The sequence below is a fragment of the Lepus europaeus genome, chromosome 5 (assembly GCF_033115175.1).
Source record: "Lepus europaeus isolate LE1 chromosome 5, mLepTim1.pri, whole genome shotgun sequence".
NCBI lineage: Eukaryota > Metazoa > Chordata > Mammalia > Lagomorpha > Leporidae > Lepus > Lepus europaeus.
In genome coordinates, this window is record NC_084831.1 from 13,627,646 (window position 1) to 13,649,491 (window position 21,846).

At 59.3% G+C, this 21,846-nt stretch overlaps 1 protein-coding gene across 1 annotated transcript; it reads left to right on the plus strand.

Moving 5' to 3' along the window:
- The first annotated feature begins 6,805 nt into the window (after nt 1-6,805).
- Nucleotides 6,806-21,546, plus strand: HTR6 (5-hydroxytryptamine receptor 6). The gene is made up of 3 exons (XM_062193127.1): nt 6,806-7,525; nt 20,181-20,339; nt 20,488-21,546. Exons 1-3 carry the CDS (start codon nt 6,806-6,808, stop codon nt 20,929-20,931), a joined length of 1,323 nt encoding a protein of 440 aa, XP_062049111.1. The 3' UTR covers nt 20,932-21,546.
- Nucleotides 21,547-21,846: the final 300 nt, after the last annotated feature.

Consider the following 21,846-nt stretch of genomic DNA (forward strand, 5'->3'; position numbering starts at 1 on the left):
CTTCTCGTTGTCGTCCTCGTCGGCTGCGCTGGGGGAGGGAGGGAGCTGTGTGGAGCTGCAGGTGCCGAGGGCTCCCTGCATCCTCCTGTGACCCGCCCACTTTCCCATGGCGGGAGGGGGGGGAAGCCATCCCTCCTGCTGTCCCCCACCCACCGTCTCCATGGTTGCCACCCCCTCCCATGGCCGCTCCTCTTTGGCATCAGGTACACCCAGGGTGGGCTTCTAGAACCACACCCGGCAGATGTCCCGCCCTCGGTGCCCTGGGCTGGCCTCAGGCCATCTCCTTTTGCCTTCACGGTGACTCCTACATCAGCCCTGGCTGGACCCCAGCCTGGCCTGGGCCTTGGGACAGGGGAAACAGAGAGAACCCAGGCCACCAGCAGCGAATGAATGCAGCCCGCCCGCCTGGTGCCTCCTCTGCTTGCAGCCAGCTGCTGGCCAGGGTATTTGAACAGGCACAGGGAGTGTGTGCACAGCGCCCCCCGCGACTCCAAGGCACACACTCCGTACGGGGAGTTGTGGATGCGGTGCTAAGGGGTCAGCAGTTGTCCCAGGGTCGTGCAGGTGAGGAATGTCACCGACAAGACTGAACGTCGTGGCGTAGCAGGTAAAGCTGCCACCTGTGACACCTGCAGCCTGTGTGGGTGCCAGCTGCAGTCCCGGCTGCTCCACTGCTGGTGCAGCTCGCTGCGAAGGCGGCTGGGAAGGCAGTGGAGGAGTAGCACCTACATGGGGGAAGAAGCGCCTGGGTCCTGGCTCCAGCCTGGTCCTGCCTTGGTTGATGCAGCCCCTTGGGGAGTGAACCAGAGGATGGAAGAGCTCTCCTCTCTCTCTGTCTCTCTTTCTCTCTCCTCTTTCAAATTAAAAAAAAAAAATTAAAAAAAAGGACCAGAACCCAGTCTGGCCCAAAGCCCATAGTGAGCTGGAGGAGACCAACGCCCAGGGCCATCCGATAGTGCACGGGGGCCGCTTTTCATGAGCAGGAAGCCCAGACTCTGGCACAGGGGACTCCCCACGTCCGCTGACGTCACACCCGGACACTGAAGCCTGGCGGTCAGGACCCCAGCAGTAGGGTTGGGTGCTTGGCACGGCGGTTAAGGCACCACGTGGGGTTTCTGCATCCTACATCGGAGTGCCTGGGTTCCAGTCCCAGCCCTGCTTCTGATCCCAGCTTCCTGCTCATGCACACCCCGGGGAAGCAGCAGGTGATGGCTCAAGTCCTTTGGTCCCTGGCACCCTCTTGGGAGACCTGCACTGGGTTCCCCACCCCTGGCTTCAGCCTGGCCCAACCCTGGCTGTTGTAGGCATTTGGAGAGTTACCCAGTGGGTGAGAGATCTCTGTCTCTCTTTGCCTTTCAAATAAATATTAAAATAGATAGAGCAGCGCAGATGTGTGGTCCCAGTGGATTTGGTGCCCAGCACTGTCTTGGTCAGGGGCTGTCTCTGGAGCAAGGCAGGGTATAAAGTCACAGCTGCATGTAGAAAAGAGCGAGGGACTGTTTGGGAATGAAGCACGTGGGACTGGGGCTGGCGCTGTGGCACATAGACTGAGCCTCCACCTTCGGTGCAAGCATCCCATATGGTCGCCGGTTCGAGTCCCGGCTGCTCCTCTTCCGATCCAGCTCTCTGCTATGGCCTGGGAAAGCAGTAGAAGATGGCCCAGGTGCTTGGGCCCCTGCACCTGTGTGGGAGACCTGAAAGAAGCTCCTGGCTCATAGTGACCATTTGGGGAGTGAACCAGCAGATGGAATCTCTCTGTCTCTCCCTCTGTCTGTAACTCTACCTTTCAGATGAATAAATAAAATCTTAAAAAACAAACAAAAAGCAGATGGGAGTGTCGGCGTGGCTGCTGGAAGGCCCGGGGAGGCTGCCAGAGTTCTGACGTCATTCTCCGTCAGCAAGGAGCCCTGGAGCGGACAAGGCCACACAGAGCTGCATCTCAGCGATGCTAAGATGGGTGGAGGTAGGGGGAGGCTGGAGACCATCGGGGGTCACAGCCATGGTCCAGACATGAGATGGTGGGCGCCAGAGTTGGGTGAGAGCAATGGGGTTGGAGAGGCTGGACCAGGTCAGAGAGGCAGGGCTGTGTCACGGAGGCAGGGCCATGCGGGAGGTGTTCTGTCCTCTGATGAGGGAGCCCAGTGAAAGGGATCTGAGGGGCTGGCGCTGTGGAGGAGCAGGTAAAGCTGCTGCCCTCAGTGCTGGCACCCCATATGGGCGCCGGTTCGAGTCCTGGCCTCTCCACTTCCAATCCAGCTCTCTGCTATGGCCTGGGAAAGCAGTGGAAGATGGCCCAGGTCCTTGGGCCCCTGCACCTGCATGGGAAATCTGGAGGAGGCTCCTAGCTCCTGGCTTTGGATTGGCACAGTTTGGGCCATTGTGGCCAGTTGGGGAGTGAACAAGCGGACGGATGACCTCTCTCTCTGCCTTTCCTTCTCTCTCTGTGTAACTCTGACTTTCAAATAAATAATTTTTTTTTAAAGAAAGGGATTTGAGAGATGACAGGTTCAGGGGCATTGTTAGCTGTGCCAGGATGCTGGTGGTGGTGATGGGTGTGTGTGTATGTGTGTGTGTATGTGTATATGTGTATGTGTGTATATGTGTATGTATGTATATGTGTGTATGTGTGTGTATATGTGTGTATGGATATGTGTGTGTATGTGTGTGTATGTGTGTGTATATGTGTGTATGGATATGTGTGTGTATGTATGTGTGTGTGTATGTGTGGGGGGTGACTTCTGAACTTTTGTTTTGGCCGAACTCAAACTGAGCCACCCTGAGAGCCTAGGGGACGCGTTGCAGCCCCCTGCCCCCTTCCACGAGGGTGGATGGCCTTGGGATGTTCCCAAGGGATCGATGCTGACACCAGCGGGGTGCACACAGCCATGCTCTGGGTGGCCGGGTACTTCGCCCCAGCTTCCCTGCCTAGTGTGCCTACGTGGAGCCAGCTCGCCACACCTCGGGGTGCCCAGTCTGCTGGACCGGGCCACTCCTAACTGGAATCTTGAGCAAGTCATAGGTTCGTGAGGCTCAGTTTGCCCAGGTGTGAAATGGGCAGTAAGGGATGAGCCCAGGCACAGCGAGCTCTGGCCAGAGCCTGGCGTTTAGCAAAACCCTGGGGAACAGCAGCCACAGCTGCGGGGGCTTTTGCTCCTCCCCTGCTGACCAGCTGTTCATTGAGCACCTACTACGTGCCAGAGACACAGCCGTGAACGAGACAGAGAGCCCCACGCGCCACGCAGCCTTCTCCTTGTCCTCAGCCTGCTGGCAGGTGCGCGGGCCAGGGTGCAGGGCCTCAGCTGCCCCTGGCGCATCAGCTGTCTCCTCCAGAGGGGAGCTCGCCTAGGCTGGAAGTCTGGGACTCAAGTTCAAGATAACATGTACGACCACAAGGTGGCACCACCACCCTGGCCCCGATTTTTTTTTTTTAAATTAAAATTCTAGCGCAGTACCGATGGCAGTGTTGCACTTGTGACTTGATTACCCAGAATGAACACGCGGTAGCATGATTGTCAGGGCCGGGCTGTGCTGCAGTGGGTTAGGCCACTGCTCGCAGCCCGTGTGGTATGTGGGAGTGCCCGGGACAGAGTCCTGGAAACTCCTCCTGCAAGGCAGCGCCGTCCCAGTGCAGCCTGGCTCCAGTGCTCCGGCTCCTGCTGCCCCCATGTAAGACCCACAGGGAGCCCCTGGCTCCTGGGCTCAGCCCGGCCCAGCCCTGGCTGCCGCAGGCATTTGGGGAGTGAAGCAACAGAGGATCTTTGTCTTCCCTCTCTCCCCTCTCTCTGTTGTGCTACCTTTCAAAGAAGTAAACAGATACATAAATCTTTAAAGTTCATCATCATGTTTTCTTTGCAGAGAGAGAGAGAGAGAAAGAGAGAGAGAGAGAGAGAGAGAGAGAGAGGTCTTCTATCCGCTGGAAGTGGCCGCAATGGCTGGAGCTGTGCTGATCCAAAGCCAGGAGCCAGGAGCTTCCTCTGGGTCTCCCATGTGGGTGCAGGGCCCAAAGACCTGGGTCATCTTCTGCTGCTTTCCCAGGCCATAGCAGAAAGCTGGATCAGAAGAGGAGCAGCTGGGACTCGAACCGGCATCCATATGGGATGCTGGCACTGCAGGCGGTGGCTTTACCCGCTACGCCACAAGAGGAGCCCCTGGAATGCTTTCAACATTCATTCTCTTCATGTCTCCACCACCCAAACTTCAGAACAGCAGAAAACTTTGTTTTAAAAATTGTATTCTTAGTCTTTTTTTTTTTGACAGGCAGAGTGGATAGTGAGAGAGAGAGAGACAGAGAGAAAGGTCTTCCTTTTTGCCGTTGGTTCACCCTCCAATGGCCGCTGCAGCCGGCGCATCTCGCTGATCCGAAGCCAGGAGCCAGGTGCTTCTCCTGGTCTCCCATGCGGGTGCAGGCCCCAAGGACTTGGGCCATCCTCCACTGCCTTCCCGGGCCATAGCAGAGAGCTGGCCTGGAAGAGGGGCAACCGGGATAGAATCCGGCGTCCCAACCGGGACTAGAACCCGGTGTGCCGGCGCCGCAAGGCGGAGGATTAGCCTGTTAAGCCATGGCGCCGGCCTGTTTTTTTTTTTTTTAAAGATTTATTTTTATTTATTTATTTGAGAAGTAGAGTTCAGATAGAAGCAGAGACAGAAAGAAAGGTCTTCCGTCCACTTGTTCACTCCCTAAATGGCTGCAGCAGCCAGAGCTGGACTGATCTGAATCCAGGAGCCAGGAGCTTCTTCCGGGTCTCTCGCGTGGGTGCAGGGGCCCAAGCACTTGGGCCGTCCTCTGCTACTTTCCCAGGCACTTTAGCAGGGAGCTGGGTCAGAGTGGAGCGGCTGGAACTCATCCCAGTGATCAGATGGAATGCTGGTGCCGCAGGCAGCAGCTTTACCCACTGAGCCACAGCACTGGCTCCCCAGGGCTGCCGGCCTGAAGTCCTCAGGGTGCTAAGCAGTGGAGCAGGGAAACCCGGGGCAGGGCTCTCTGGCTCTCAGTCTGGACTTGGGCCTGGGGCATTGCAGCAATCTCCCAGGGGTGGGGTCTGGTGTCTGGGGGTGGGATAGCAGCTTGGGGTGGGGGTGGGGCCTGTAGGGTTAGTTAGAGAGAGAGAGAGAGAGAGAGAGCAAGCGAGCGAGCATTTTCCATCTGCTGGTTCACTTCCCCAAATGGCTGCAACGGCCAGAGCTGGGCCAATCCGAAGCCAGGAGCTTCTTCCAGGTCTCCCACACAGGTGCAGGGGCCCCAGCACTTGGGCCATCTTCTACTGCTTTCCCAGGCCACAGCAGAGAGCTGGATTGGAAGAGGAGCAGCTGGGACGCCAACCAGTGCCAGCATTGCAGGCGGCGGCTTCACCTCCTGGGCCACAGCACCGTCCCGAATTTTTGCCTTTGTTGCTGCCGTGTCCTTACGGGGCCTGCCACGCAGCAGGTGCTCAGTACGGCTTTGTGGAGGGGATGCAATGCATAGAATTGGTCTGGCAGGAGGGTAGGTGCCCTTCTCAGCAAGAGGGAGAGAGATACATGATGGTGACACCCAGGGGAGCACATCCCACTTCAAACAGACCAGGAGACACCCAGGCCCCCGGTTGGGAGCCCACAAGTCAGGCACCTCCTCCTGAGTGCCCGGAATGTTTCTGCTCACAAGACCTGGGGTGGGTGAGGAACTATTAACCCATTTTGTAGATCAGCAACTGAGGCCCAGATGGTGTTAAGTGTTTTGCCCAGTATTTCCCAACTGGCTCCTCGTGACCCTGCGCGAGTGGGAAGACTCCTGCTGGGGAGCAGTCTTGGTGAGAACCAGGTCTCCTGTGCGGTTCTCACGTAGGGCTTGGGGAGGGGCGTACGGGGGTGTGGCAGCTGCCACCGCCAGGGAGGCGACCCGGTGCAGCTGGGGCGCTCCGATCTCCCGATCTCCCGTTCTCGGGCCTGGGGTTTGGGACCCCCGCTAGCAGGCGAAGCTGGGGTTCGGCTCTCCCCGCCCACCGAGGGGCGGGGCGCACGCTCCGCGCCGGGGACCGCGCGCTCCGGGCAGCACCGCCAGCTCCTCCGCGCCCCCTCGCAGCGCCTCCCGGGCTCCGCTGCCCCCGGCCAGCCGGCCCGCGCCGCGGCTTCCTCTCGCAGCCCCGCGGCGCCTGCCGCAGTCGCCGGCCGCGGAGCAGTGCGGAGCGCCCAGGTACGGAGCGCGGGCGGGAGGCGCGCCGGCGGCCGGGCGGCCGGGCGGGAGGGGTGCCCTTCTAGCCCCACGGGGCCTGCCCGGCCCGGCGCCCTCCCGCGCGCTGCAGGGGCCGCGTGCGCCCGATCCCGGGGGTGCCTCTGCGCCCTCCACGCCGGGGACCTCGCTTCCACCCCCAGGCCATCACCTAGCGGCCCCGAGCGCTCCAGCTCTCCACCCGGTGCCTCCCACGCCCGCCCACCGCGTTCCCCTCCTGCTTCCACCCCCCACCCCGGGCTCTGCCCCAGGCCAGGCGCCCCCTCCTCCATCTCCCGTCCACGGCATCCGGGGGTCTCTGCTGCAACCGATGGAGCCCCTCCAACCTCCTAACTTTCCGCCTCTCCCCTTAGAGGGGACGTGGCTTATCAGGTGCCCCTCCCCAAACTTCCCATCCTTTGCTCCAGGTGTTCCTGCCCCCACCCCGAAGGCGTCCCCGGGATCCCTCTCAGTCTTCCTCTGGTCGCTGCCCTTTGACCTAGCGCCCCACCCCCACCCCATCCCACCTGCTAACCTGGTGTGTGTGGGGTGGTGGTGTCTGTGCCCATCCCGCCTCTGCTCTGCACCCTGACACGTCCTCGTCCCCTCAGCCGCGTCCCCATGGTCCCAGAGCCCGGCCCTGCCAACAGCAGCACCCCGGTGTGGGGGTCGGGGCCGCCGGCGGCCGCGGCGGGCAGCGGCTGGGCGGCGGCCGCGCTGTGCGTGGTCATCGCGCTGACGGCGGCGGCCAATTCGCTGCTGATCGCGCTCATCTGCACGCAGCCGGCGCTGCGCAACACGTCCAACTTCTTCCTGGTGTCGCTGTTCACGTCGGACCTGATGGTGGGGCTGGTGGTGATGCCGCCCGCCATGCTGAACGCGCTGTACGGGCGCTGGGTGCTGGCGCGCAGCCTCTGCCTGCTCTGGGCCGCCTTCGACGTGATGTGCTGCAGCGCCTCCATCCTCAACCTCGGCCTCATCAGCCTGGACCGCTACCTACTCATCCTGTCGCCGCTGCGCTACAAGCTGCGCATGACGCCGGCGCGCGCCCTGGCCCTCGTGCTGGGCGCCTGGAGCCTCGCCGCGCTCGCCTCCTTCCTGCCCCTGCTGCTGGGCTGGCACGAGCTGGGCCACGTGCGCGCGCCTGCCCCGGGCCAGTGCCGCTTCTTGGCCAGCCTGCCCTTCGTCCTCGTGGCGTCGGGCCTCACCTTCTTCCTGCCGTCCGGTGCCATCTGCTTCACCTACTGCAGGATCCTGCTGGCTGCCCGCAGGCAGGCCCTGCAGGTGGCCTGCCTCACCACGGGCACCGGCACCGCGGGCCACGCCTCGGAGACACTGCAGGTACCCGGGGAGGGCTTGTGGGCGGGACAGGAATGAGCAGCCAGCCGCCGGGCGACCCCCTGGGCATCCCCTACTTAGTAAACTCTGGGCCGGCGCCGTGGCTTAACAGGCTAATCCTCCGCCTTGCGGCGCCGGCACACCAGGTTCTAGTCCCGGTTGGGGCGCCGGATTCTATCCCGGTTGCCCCTCTTCCAGGCCAGCTCTCTGCTATGGCCCGGGAAGGCAGTGGAGGATGGCTCAAGTCCTTGGGCCCTGCACCCCATGGGAGATCAGGAGAAGCACCTGGCTCCTGGCTTCGGATCAGCGCGATGCGCCGGCCGCAGCGGCCATTGGAGGGTGAACCAACGGCAAAAAGGAAGACCTTCCTCTCTGTCTCTCTCACTATCCAAACTCTGGCCGTGTCTGGCACTGCCCCGCCCTTCTGAAGCCCTGACTCATTGCCTCTCTGCCCACAGGACAGCTCCATCAGGGCGGGGTGGGGGGTGGCCCGGCTTCTCCTACATTAACAGGTGCAGCGGAATTAGAGCGGGCTCCTCCCCCGTGTGCTCCTCCCCTAGCATCCCCCTCACGGTCAATGGCACTGGCAGGCGCTCCAGAGTTTTCTCCCTCACGCTGGTGCTGCTCATTAGCCAGGCCTGCTGGTGCCACCGCCTAAGTGGGTGCTGTCTCCATTACCACCTCCTCATTAAGCCATGTGCATTTCGTACCTGGGGGTCTTGCATAGACTTCTGCTGGCTCCCTGCTTCCGCTTCAGATCCACTGCTCTCTGATTTCTGAACGGGAGCCAGAGCAATTATGAAAAAAAAAAAAAAAAAAAAGGTGGTGGTAGGGGGTTGTGTTGTTCCAGCTTCAGACCCTACAGGGGCTGGAGATAAGCAGCAGGCCTGTGGGGGTCCAGCCCCGCCAACCTCCCCCACTTCACCTCCCTTCTCGCCCCTCTTCCTGTGGCCCTAAGACAGTTCCTGGAGGGCACGCGGCTCGCTTCTGTGCGGGGGTCTTTGCACCTGCTCTCCTCTCTGCCTGGCGCGCTGTGCCCCACAGCTGCACTTGACTCCTTCCCGGCTCACCTGTCTTCCCAGAGGCTGTCCCTGAGCACCTGCAGACCCCTGCACACCCACTTCCCTGTTGTTCTTCATCTAATTTGTTTTTAAAAAGCTTCATTTATTTATCTGAAAGGCAGAGTTACAGACAGAGAGGGAGAGGCAAAGAGAGAGATCTTTCATCTGCTGGTTCGTTCCCCAAGTGGCAGCCATGGCTGGGGCTGGGCCAGGCTGAAGCCAGGAGCCTGGAGCTTCTTCTGGGTCTCCCACATGGGTGCAGGGACCTAGGCATCTGGGCCATCTTCTGCTGATTTCCCAGGAGCATTAGCAGGGAGCTGGATGGGAAGTGGAGCAGCAGGGACTCAAACTGGCGCCCACAGACATGCTGGCATCACAAGCTTAACCCACTGCGCCACAGCGCTGGCCCCTCCATCTGATTTGTTGCCTTGTTCATTCTGTCTCCCCGACTTGACCATAAACTCTAGGTGTATCTAGGCCAGTTTTGATGCCCACTGTGTGCAGTAGGTACCTGGTGCTTACTCGTGAATGGGCGGGTGCTCTTGGCCCAAGGCCTTGGCGTGTCTGTAAGAGGAGTGGCTGCCCTTGCCACCAGGCTGAGCTGGGCTTGTGTCCTGTTGTCCGCCCCGAGGGGTGGGGGTGTGGGCTGATGGCAACTGGGCCCCGCAGGCTTGGGTCACAGGCCACGGGGAAGGTCCCAGCTGGGCTCTCCAGGCTCGTTTGGGTCGGGGAGGCTCCTGAGGGCTAAGGGGTGACTGGTGACCCAGGGGAAAAAGGCTCATGGCCCTCTCACAGCCCCTCAGAGTAGCAGCTTGTGGCAGCCCGGCTGGAGGCCCAGAGCTGCACCTGGTCCCCCAGTGAGGAGGGCGCAGGTGGCTCTACTGCCCAGCCTGTGCTCCCCCCAGCCCAGACATTCTTGAGTCTCAGGGGGTGGCTGTGTCCCTGGCTTGCTTCTCTAGTGGTGGGATGGCTGCCATGGCTGTCTGCACACTCTCTGGGGGACTTATAAGAGACTTTACGTAGTCTGGAACCCCTGGGGATGCCTGCCGTACCACCTCTCCACCCCTAGGCCCATGCATCCCTCAAATGTATGAAGGCACTTCCAAAGTTACTGGAAAATGTGATTTAAAGATAAGTTGTTTTTGGTGCAAAAACATTTTATTTATTTAAAAGGCAGTGATGGCTGGCGCCGTGGCTCACTAGGCTAATCCTCTGCCTACGGTGCCGGCACACCGGGTTCTAGTCCCGGTGGGGGCGCCGGATTCTGTCCCGGTTGCTCCTCTTCCAGTCCAGCTCTCTGCTATGGCCCGGGAAGGCAGTGGAGGATGGCCCAGGTCCTTGGGCCCTGCACCTGCATGGGAGACCAGGAGAAGCACCTGGCTCCTGGCTTCGGATCAGCATGATGCGCCGGCCGCAGTGGCCATTTTGGGGTGAACCAATGGTAAAGGAAGACCTTTCTCTCTGTCTCTCTGTCTCTCACTGTCCACTCTGCCTGTTTAAAAAAAAGCAGTGACGGAAAAAAGCAGTGACGGAGAAGGACAGGTAGAGAGGGAAGGAGAGCTTCTATCCACTGATTCAATCAATCCCCAAATGGCCTCAAAGGCCGGGGCTGGGCCAGGCCAAAGCCAGGAGCCAGGAGCTCCATCTGAGTCCCCCACATGGGTGGCAGGTGTGTCCGTCCCGCAATCGAAGGCCACCACGAACCCAGCCTCAGTTATCAGGGAGCTGGATTGGCAGGGGAGTGGTTGGGACTTGGACCTGTCCTCCAAGGTCGGATGCCGGCATCGCAGGCGGTGGATTAACCCGCTCTGCCACATACGAGCTCCACAGAAACATTTCACCTTTTTTTAAAAAAATTATTTTCATTTTATTTGAAAGAGAGACAGAGATCTTCCATCCTCTGGGTTGCTGCCCATATGCCTGCAACAGCCAGGGCCAGGCCAGGCCAAGACCAGAAGCCCAGAACTCAATCCAGGTCTCCCTCGTGGGTGGCGGGGACTGAAATTCTTGAGCTAAGACTTGCTGCCTCCCGGGGTTTGCATTAGCGGGAAGCTGTGTTGGCAGTGGAGAGCCGGGACTCGAATCCCGTGCTCCGCCCACGTGGGGTGCAGACATCTCAAGTGGTGATGGCAGCTGCTTTGCCCAACGCCCATCCCACACGAAGCATTTTGGAATCTGTGCTCAGTTTCTTCATAATACACAGCTTCCACGGACTTGTTGAAGATCCCCACGCTCAGCCTTCGTGAAAGATCCCGTCACTGGGAAATCCGTGTCCTTAGCACAAAGGCCACCACAAACCGGCTTCGATGCAGGTGGAGACAGCGCGGCCGCAGTGCTGCTCCGGGTGGCCGCAGTGCCGGAGCCTGGGGTCTGCTTGCTCTGGGCGGGGCATAGGGGACGGCAAAGGCTCGGTTGCATCCATGGCAGACTTCCTGTTGACATCAGCGGATCTAGAAGAGAACTGTCCAGACCCCCGTCCTCACTCTGTGACTCCCTGCTTTTGCGGTTTGTCTGTTTAGCTCCCACAGTCTCGAGGGACTAGGATGTGAGTCGGCTGGTCTGGGTGAGGTCAGAGTGGCACAGGGCAGGGTCCCCAGGGTCTGAGTCTAGTCAGCTCCTACTGCCTGGGACGTGGCCTCAGAACCTGGGGAGGGGTCTCCCGGGCCCCACACTCCTTGAGTGCTCCCTGTGCACCAGGCATCACACTAAGCTCACTCCTGCAAACAGCTGTCAAGGCGAGCACTGCCATCGTCCCATTCGGTGGCCAGGGAAGCAGAGGTTCAGCAAGAAGGGAGGTAGTTTGCCCAGGGTTCCGTTCAGTGCCTTGGTCTGAGCTGGTGCTGCCTGTGCCTGGGGACGCCGCGTGGCCCTGTACTTCTGAGCCGCTGTCCTTGGAACTCCCCTCTTGTTTTCCACAGGCGCTCCCTTCGTGATCTCATCTTGGGTTACTGAGGTCACTGCCCACACCCAGCTGATGGCTTCCAGCCTGCCGCTCACCAAACGCGCCCCAGCCCCAGCCCCCTGCAGGCTTCCCTGTGGGCAGCCTGGAGGCCTCTCTTTTTTTTCCCACACTCCCCAACCCACCTTCTGGTCTCCACCTTCAGAACCTCTCATCTTTCTACAGTGACCCTCAGGGCTGAGCCCCACGGCAGGCAGCCGAGCCTCGTGTATTGCAGTCACACCCCGACTCTCAACTTTGCACACGAGTGGCAGGTGCGGGGGCGACCGCTGTAGAGTGTGAGTCCAGTCGCTTCCTGCCTCCCTTGCTCTTCATTTCCCTGCTACTCCTGGAACAGACCGGGCGCACTGCAACCCCAGGACTTTGGCACGTGCTGCACCTGCTCCCTGGAGTGTCTTCCTCACATCTCTACCCCTGCTCCCTCTTGCCCACATCGCTTCCTTCTCTCCATCCAGAGTAGCAGCTGCCGCCCCTCCCCAGCGCCTCCAGTCCTCCTCTCCTGAGTTATTTTTTCAGCAACACTTATGTTAGGCATAGCCACTTAAGCATTTGTTGATTGAGCACTTACTTCCTGCTGGTCAGAGGTTACAGGGTCTGTGATGGGCAGAACTTGTCTTTTTGTTTACTGCTATCTGAAGTAGTGCCTGGCAGGTGGCAGGTGCTCCCTGCGTTGTTGTGGGAGGAGTGAAATGAACACAGCGCTCCAGAGAGCCTGGGGTCCCCCCGACCCCGTTCACATGGCCGCCCCCCCTTCAGGGCTCCTGCTAGTGAGTGGTGGGTCCCAAGTGTTCTATTGCATGAATGTATTTGCTCTGTTCAGTGCTGAGTGCCTACTGTGTGCAGGAGCTGTGGACATGGTGATGAACCAGACGGGCCAGGTCCTGCCCTCTCGGCACCTGTTGTCATCAGGGGCACTAAGACGTCATGAGCCTAAGACGCCGTTGTCATGAGGGTTACAGAGCCTAATGAGAGAAGCCTCGCTAGTGCCCGTTCAGAATCTACGGTTTACTATGCATGTGTTTAAGCAGAGAGTCGCAGTGAGCCCTAAAAGCAGCAGGGAGTGGGCTTGGCAGGAGGGCCTGGGGCCTCTCAAGCCAGCAGTGCAGCTTGCATTGTCCGGCTTTGTGGTTGGATGTGGCGGTGTCAGGCCCACCCCAGGCCCAGCCCCCACAGCACCTGGCTGGGATGCAGGCCTTCTGCGCACCTGTGCCCTGGGGCCTGCAGTGCGCCCTGCATTTGGGGAATTGGCCTCTGCTCCCGTCACCTGGGTCAGGACCGCTACCCTCCACCCCAGCCTAGGGCGCTCTCTGCTCCCCTCAGGACCTGAACAACCGCAGGGGAATGAGTAGCACAGGAGAGGGGGGTCTCAGCCCCCTTGCTCCGGTGCAGTCTCCCCAGGGTGGGAACAGGGCCCTTCTGGGTTCTGGGAGGCACTGGGATCCAGGAGGCACTGGGATTCGGGGGGCACTGGGGTCCGGGGGCACTGGGATCCAGGAGGCACTGGGATCCAGAGGGCACTGGGATCTGGAGGACACTGGGATCCAGGAAGCACTGGGTTCCGGGAGGCACTGGGTTCTGGGAGGCACTGGGATCTGGGAGGCACTGGGTTCTGGGAGGCACTAGGTTCCGGGAAACACTGGGTTCCGGGGGCACTGGGATCTGGGGGGCACTAGGTTCTGGGAAACACTGGGTTCCGGGGGCACTGGGATCTGGGGGGCACTAGGTTCTGGGAAGCACTGGGATCTGGGAAGCACTGGGTTCTGGGGGCACTGGGATCTGGGGGGCACTGGGATCTGGGGGGCACTGGGATCTGGGGGGCACTAGGTTCTGGGAAACACTGGGTTCCGGGGGCACTGGGATCTGGGGGGCACTAGGTTCCGGGAAGCACTGGGATCTGGGAAGCACTGGGTTCTGGGGGCACTGGGATCTGGGGGGCACTGGGATCCGGGGGGCACTGGGATCCGGGGGGCACTGGGATCTGGGGGCACTGTGTTCCATGAGGCACTGGGTTCTGGGAGGCACTGTTCCTCTGGCGTTGAGCGCATGGGAGCTGGTGAGCTGTGAGCATTTCCACCGTCCTGCTGTCCCCTCCATGTTCCGGGGCTTGAAAACTGGCCCTCTGGCTGACTCCATGGTGTCCAGCAGGCCTTCCCGGCAGCCCCGGGGGCTGGGAGAAAGGGTTCCTGCTTGGAGAGCTGGCAGGGGCTGCAGGGAGGGCCAGGGGCAGGCGGTGTGTGTGTGTCCATGTGTGTGCACACATGTGTCCATGTGTGTGTCCATGTGTGCACGCGTGTGCATGTGTGTGTGTGTGTGGAAGGCAGGTGCCCAGACTGCAGTGGTGCTCAGCCTTGAGTGATTCTGGAGGGCCCAGGGCCGTGTTGGGCAGCACTGGAGACCGTGTTGGCGCCCCAGGGCGCTCAGCTTAACTCAGGGACGAGGGACCCCGCTGGGTGACCCCCTGCCTCCTCGGCCTCTCCCCTGCTCCCCAGCATCGCTGTGTCTCTGTGGGCCGCAGTCTTGGCCTTCCTCTCCCCTCTCCCCCTCCTCTTTCCCCTCCTCCACTTCCTCTCCCTGCCTGTTCTCTTCTTCAGCAACCCCCCTCCCCCTCTCCCGCCTCACCTCTTTCCCCCTTGCACCCCAGCAAGGCATGCATCCATCTGTCATCCACCTTCCCCTCCATCTCTGCCCCCTCCCCCAGGCTGTGATTCCAGAAATACCTGCGAGGGGGTGGAGGGGGCAGAGCTGGGAGGGGCTGGCGGGGGCCGTGCGGAGCAGGCACTGGGGCTGCTGCTCCCAGAGGGTGGCCTGGGGTGCAGCCAGGGTTGGGGCGGGCCCCTGGGGATGCACTGGCCGTGGTTCAGATCTTGCCTGTTTTCTGTCCCAGCTGGACGACCTGCATAAATCATTTCACCTCCCTGTGCCCTGGGGTAATATTTGTTTAGAGCCCATGAGATGAGACACAGAGTGCAGGCACATAGCAGGTGCTCAACACAAGCCCTGCCTGTCACCTTCCCTGTCGGTGGTCAGTGTGCGCTTCTGGGGCGCTCATTCATTTGCACCTTTCCTTTCCAGGGGAACATCTCATCATGGTGGCCGGCGCCATCGTCGCCATCAGAGGCAGAGCCAGCGGCTGGTGCTGTGGCACAGCGGGGCTGAGCTTCCCCTTGGGAGGCCCACAGCCCATGCTGGAGTGCTGGGCTCGAGTCCTGGCTCTTCCGCTTCTGACCCGGCTTCCTGCTGAAGCACCCGGGAGGCAGCAGATGGGCTCAGCTGCTTGGCCTCTGCCACCCATGGGAGGCCTGGATGGAGGTCCTGGCCCCTGGCTTCTGCGTGCTTCATCCTTGTCTGTCTTGAGATCATTTGAGGAGTGCATCAGTGGATGGAAGAGTCTCTCTCTCGCTCTCGCTCTCTGGCTCTGCCTTTAGAGGAAATAAAAATAAACATTAAAAATAGCAGAAGACACTGCAAACACAAAGCAGCACCCCAATGGCTAAGACTGAGGCGGTATTTCCTGTGCCTAGGCACTGTTCTTATCGCTCCTTGCATATTATCTCATTTAATCCTCTATACCATCCTGTGCGGGAGATGTTAACTTTGATTGCCATTTCTCAGAAGGGAACACTGAGGTACAGAGCCAGGACTCAAAACCAGGCAGTCTGGTTCCAGGGTTTGTCTTATAACTTTCACACTATGATTGAGTGATTGAAAAATTGTGAGTTACACATGGGAATACATGAGCAGCCTTTAACATCAAAATCCAGGGGCCAGCGCTGTGGTATAGTGGGTAATGCTGCCTCCTGCAATGCTAGCATCGCATACGGGTGCTGGTTCACATCCTGACTGTTCCACTTCCAATCCAGTTCCCTGCTGGTGGCCTGGGGAAGGCAGCAGAGGATGGCCCAAGTGTTTGGGCCCCTGCTCCCATGTGGGGGACCCAGATGAAGCTCCTGGCTCCTGGCTTCAGCCTGGCCCGGCTCTGCCCATTGAAGCCACTGGGGAGTGAATCAGCAGATAGATCTCTCTTCTCTGTTTCTCCCTGTCTCTCTGTGGCTCTGACTTTCAAATAGATAGAAAAATTTTAAAAATAAATAAATAAAATTAAAAATCCACAAATAAGGTAAAAGACCTCCTGGGTTCTGTCGTGGCACCTTCTGTTCCCAGGACTAAGCATGAAGTTGGAGTATGTCTTCAGTCCTTTTTATTTTTTTAAGTTTAAAAAATGATGATGATGAGAGAGAGAGAGAGAGAGAATGAGAGAGAGAGAGAGAGAGAGAGAGAGGAGCGAGCTTATCTGCTGCAGGGCTGGGCTGAAGCCAGGAGCCTGGAACTCCATCTGGGTCTCCCATGTGGGTGACAGGGACCCGAGTACTTGAGCCATCACCTGCCACCTCCCAGGGACTGCGTTACCAGGAAACTGGCACAGAGCTGGGACTCAAACCCAGGCACTCCGATCTTAGATGCAGTTGTCCCAAGTGGCATTTAAACTGTTAGGACAAACTCCATCCCTCCCAGTCCTCTTTTCTACGTGTTTACACGTTTGTGTCGACATGGAAGGGAGCGCAGGTGCGATGCGTCTTTGGCTTTGCAGCCGTCACCGCCCCTTGGTAATAGGTCCTGGCGCTCTTTCCATCCAACCCGATGTTCTTTCAGAATCTCTGTGTGGTTCATGGACATTCAGGCTGTTGTTGTCTGTACCACCAGGGCCCCTTGGTGAGAGGGGTGGGCTTTCTATAACAACTCCCCCCCCCCTTAACTGTGACCCATGGGTGCCATCCCTGAACATGAAAGCTGCTTGGTGAAGTGGGAAAATGCAGTGTCTGGGGCCAGAAAGGACTGAATCTCCAGTCTGGCGCTTCCCTACTGTGTGGCTCATTGTCCCTCTCCGAGCCTCGGTCACCTCCTCTGTAAAATGGGGCTAATAACACCTACCTCCCTGAGGGCTCGAGGGGCTTAGTGAAGACCGAGTGCTGATGCGTAGTAGTTCAGTAATGGGGGTGATCGTGCCGACAGAGGATTTGGTAAGGGGCCCTGTGCTGGGACGGGGGAAGGTCCTGCCCCTCTCTGAGCCCCAGGCTCCTTTTTACTTTCTTTTTTGTAAAGATTTTACTATTTATTTGAGAGGCAGAGTTAGAGAGAGAGAGAGAGAGAGAGAGAGAGAGAGGGAGGTCTTCCATCCTCTGGTTCACTCCCCAAATGGACACAATGGCCGAAGCTGGGCTGATCTGAAGTCAGGAGCCAGAAGCTTCCTCTGGGTCTCCCATGCAGGTGCAGGGGCCCAAGGACTTGGGCCATCTCCTACTGCTTTCCCAGATGCATTAGCAGAGAGCTGGATCGGAAGAGGAGCAACTGGGACATGAACTGGTGCCCAAATGGGACACCGGCGCCGTGGAGGCTCAGCCCACTATGCCACAGCGCCGGCCTCTTGACTGTGTTCTTGACAGCTCTTTGGAAGAGAAGAGAAAAGGAGACCCAGGGCTGTACCAGGGAACACTAGAGGGGTACAGCTCCGCTTTGCTCCTCCTCTGTCCCCAAGATCTCTGCTCACGAGCTTCAGCTCCCCCACGCCCCAGAGCTCTGACGAGAGCAGGACTGACGCCTGCCTCCCCTGCCGAGGTCACAGGGGTCGGGGGTTGCTGTGTGTCTCTCCCTCCTCACACTGCCTGTCCCCATCAGATGGCAGCAGTCTAAGGCCCTGCAGGTCACAGGAGCCTCCTCCTCCAGGCTGACCACAGGGGCTGCAGATGCCATGCAGAGTCCACTCTGGAGGAGAGAGAAGTAGAAGAGGAGAGAGAAGAGCGAGCGAGTCCCCTCCCTCTCCCCTACTGGCTCGGGCCAGACTTCAGCAGACTCTTGTCTGGTGGGTGTGGAGAGGGAGACAGCATGGCAGACCTGGGCTACTGCAAGGTCAGGCAGGCGTCTGTCCTGCAGTCGGTGCTACTCTGGGCAGGCCGGAGCTGCTGGCAGGAGCACAGGGCCCCGGGGTGCTCAGCCACCACAGCGGCACACACACATCACGGAGTCAGTGTTACGGTTGCCAAGGGTTCAGCACCTGCTCCAGGCCCTGCACCTTGCAGTCTACCCATGGCCTCACTGCGACTGTAAACTGTGTTCATTCCTCCCATTTTACAGACAGGGAAACAGAGGCTCTGTTAAGACTACAGAGTGGGCTGGTGGTAAAGCATGATCTGAAGCCAGAGCACCTGTCTTCAAAGCCCAGCTTTCGCCTTGGTACCAAGCTGCCCCACCAAGATGGGGAGACAGCAAGGTCCTCTTCTAGGTTTCTCTTGTGTGACTTTCTTCTTGATATTTGGGTTTTTTTTTAAAAAAAGATCTATTTATTTGACAAGTAGAGTGACAGAGAGGGGAGACAGAGAAAGATCTTCTATCTGCAGGTTCACTCCCCAAATGGCTGCAATGCCAGAGCTGGGCCAAGTTGAAGCCAGGAGCCAGGAACTCCATCCTGGTCTGCCATGTGGGTGGCAGGGACCTGAGCACTTGGGTCATCTGCTGCAGCTTTCCCAGGTGCATTGGCAGGGAGCTGGATGGGAAAGTGGAGTAGCTGGTTATGGGATGCCTGCATCCCAAGCAACAGCCTCACTCACTGTGCTGCAGAGCTGGCCCCCTGTTCTTGAGACTTCAGATTTCATCTGGGTGAACACATTGAGGGGTAGGAGTTACCACGTGCTCCGGGCACCCCCACTCCTGTGTGGACAGATAACAGGTAGCCGGGTTTCAGCACCATGGACAAGACACTGACTCTGGAAGCTGGGAGGAGGCAGGGAGGGAGAAGTGGGCTTGGAAAGAGGCCCGTGTGCAAGAGCAGGGTGGGGGCCGCTGGCTTCAGTGCTCCCTGGGGCTGACACATCTTGTTTTTGCCTCCTCCACCCTCTTTCCATCTGTGAAAGGTTGCCTGGGAGTCTGATTGCCTCCCTCTGACTTCATCTCCTTGTACCCAGCCCACCTCTGGCTGCTTCAAGAACTAAGCTGGGCTGTCTTGCAGTTTAGCAGGTGCAAGGCAGATCCCTGGCTCCAAGGCCCAGGCACGTGCCCAGGCAGCACACACCCCCTTTGCTTAGTTCGTGAAGAACTATGCACACCATTGCACACTGGCAATACATAAATTCTAAGTGCAGGCGGGTCTCCCTCTGTGTGAATCCGACCCGTGAAAACCTGATTGATCACAGCACACAGCTTGGAGCCATCAGGGACCCCTCGAGCTTCCCGAGTGGAAACCTGGACGTTTCCAGGGGTCTTGGAACCCTCTGAAAATATATGAAAAAAATTATTTTTCCTTTTGTATGTTACATGCTTCTATTTCCTGGTAAGAGATTTTTGTAGGTTTCATTACATTTTCAAAGGACTCATAAAGTGAAAAACAATAAAAAAAAAACACTGGGCTACAGGATGGTCCAGTGCAGAAGGCCTTTGAATGTTTGAGCCTATTGGTTGTTGGCTTCAAGGTCAAGCCTTACCTCGCTGTGCCCATGACCCTTGGTGGCTGCTGGGGAGCAATCTCTTTCTTTTCCTTCCCCCTCCGCCCTCCCCTCTTGCACCCTATGCTGAGAATGGAGGTGCTTGCCAGGCCACGGCGTAACAGAGTTGTAAAATGCAGAAGCCACTTGCACTCCTAGTAATCTATAAGAGCTTTAATTGCAAACATTTGCTTTGCTCACACATTCTCAAGAAAAGCGCTTCTGTTTTGTGGAGGAGGAGGAGGTAATTGAACAGGCAAAAAACCATTATCCCCAAACGGGAAGAGAAGTCACTAAGCCCTGGACAGCAGCTGCCCTCAATCTTGAGTGCCATTCAGCGGTAACTGATTCCTGTGTTGCAGGTGACAGAAGCGGCGGGGCTCCTTGTGATGTGTGCTGGCTTGTGTTGGGGGTGGTTTTTCCAGGGATGGAGGTCTTTTCTTGAGATTTACTTATTTAAGAGGCACAGGGTGGGGGAGAGGAGGGAGGAAGGGAGGGAGAGAAATCTGCTACCTGCTGCTTCACTTCCCAGATGACTGCAATGTCCAGGGCTGGCCAGGCCAAAGCCAAGCTTCTGGAGCTCTATCTGGTCTCCCACGTGGGTAGCAGGGGCCCAAGCACCTGGGCCATTATCCACTGCCTTCCTAGGTGCATTGGCCGGGAGCTGTATTGGAAGTGGAGCAGCTGGGGCATGAACCAGCACTGATACGGGATGCCGGTGCCCCAAGGAAGGCCCACCTGGTTGTGTGTGGGTAGAGCGCCTCTGCTCCACTGTGTCCCTGGAGCATCTTGTGAGACTCTGGGTGAGACTCAGGATCAGGGCACGGTCTCTCTGGGGTAAGGGCTTAGCATGGACCAGGATCAGGGCTCCATCTGGGTTCCAGACCTTGGCTGCGGAGGGCTCTCTGGTAAATGTCAGGGTTCAGTCTGGGACCACGGTCAGGGCTTAGTTTATTGTCAATGTCAGGGCTTGGTCTGCAGCCGGGGTCTGGAGTCGGGGCCAGGCCGCAGTCTAGGACTCCAGCTGGGGCTCACTCAGGGATGCAGGATCCGTTTATTGCAGGTACGAGGGCTCAGCCTAGAACCAGGGTCGAGGCACAGCCTGTGGCCGGGCTCAGGGTCCAAGTGGGGCTCCTCAGCCGGCTCCCACAGCTTTCCTTCCGCAGGTACCCAGGACCCCACGCTCGGGGGTGGAGTCAGCTGACAGCAGGCGTCTGGCCACCAAGCACAGCAGGAAGGCGCTGAAGGCCAGCCTGACGCTGGGCGTCCTGCTGGGCATGTTCTTTGTGACCTGGCTGCCCTTCTTCATGGCCAACATCGTCCAGGTAACGCCAGAGCAGGGGCAGGTAGGGGAGGGAGCCGGCTGCGCTGGCTCTCACGGGACACGGATTTGCGTCTGTTCCATGGGGGCAGTCTGCGTCCCTGGCCCTGGCCTGGCCTGGGCATGACATGTCCCTCCTCCCCTCCCCCCAGGCTGTGTGTGACTGCATCTCTGCCAGCCTCTTCGACACCCTCACGTGGCTGGGTTACTGTAACAGCACCATGAACCCCATCATCTACCCGCTCTTCATGCAGGACTTCAAGCGGGCCCTGGGCAGGTTCCTGCCTTGCCCGCGCTGTCCGCGGGAGCAACAGGCCAGCCGCGCCTCCCCGTCCATGCGCACCTCCCACAGCGGTGCGCGGCCAGGCTTGAGCCTGCAGCACGTGGTACCGCTGCCGCTGCCGCGAGACTCGGACTCAGACTCCGACTTGGGTTCCGGTGGCTCCGCGGGCCTGCGGCTCAGGGCGCAGCTGCTGCTACCCGGAGAGGCCACCAGGGACGCGCTACCGCCTGCCAGGCCCGCTGCCGTCAATGTCTCCGATACTGATCCCACGGAGCCAGAGCGGCGGCATCCACTTGGCACCCCCACGAACTGACCGCGGCTTTCTGCTGGCCGGCAGGGAGCTGGAGCCGGCGGGACCAAGCTTTGAGGCCTTGCACCAGCTCTTGGCTAAGACCAGGAGGCTCCAGGTCTCCTGGGAGCCCTCTGAGCTCCAGGCCCTCTGCCCAGAGGGAGGAGAGCTGGCTTGGATGGAGGTATCTGCAGAGGGTTCCATTGTTGTGGTTGGTGTTGAGGATTGTGAAAAGGCTCTGGGGGTTGGGCAGAAGGACCTCTGGGCTCCGAATAGGATGACACGCCCGTCCTTTGCCCATTTGGAGGCTGCATGGGAGGGGGGCCCCTCCATATGTGGACAGGGGTCAGTGCTGGGCCTGTTCTTATTCAGCCCGTGGGCCACTGACATCATTGTCACCTCCAGGGAGTTTGTTAAAAACCTGCACACCTGCTGGACCAGCATGCTTGTTCACAAGGCCCCCGGTGAGCTGTGCACACGTCCAGCCTGGGATGTGCTGGCTTAGAGGCCCCTTAGCCTGGAAAAGGACCTGCAGCAGTTTGGTGTGAGATCTGCCAGCTCCCAGGATGTGCGTGGCAGCCCGGGAGCCAGGCAGGCGCACGGCTGAGCCTCTGCATTGCCGCGTACCAGCTCCGGGGCCTGGCTCGGGTTCCATCGCCGGAGTCCCAGTTATCACATGTGTAAAACAGGGTGATGCTGCCTACCTCGTCGGGTTGACCGGGGATTAGGACCACGCATGCAGAGTGCTCAGTGGTCAGCGATAGGTTGTTCTCCACCCAGGGCTCCCTTGGACTTGGAAAGGGATCAAACCAGCCCCTGGCCCCCTGCCTCCTGGCCTCCGCTGGCGTCAAGTGTGGGACCAGGGGCGGGGGCTGCAGAGGCGCAGGCCCTGGTGTGGAGCGGGCCGCAGGCAGGCAGGTGGAGTCTGGCACAGGGGCC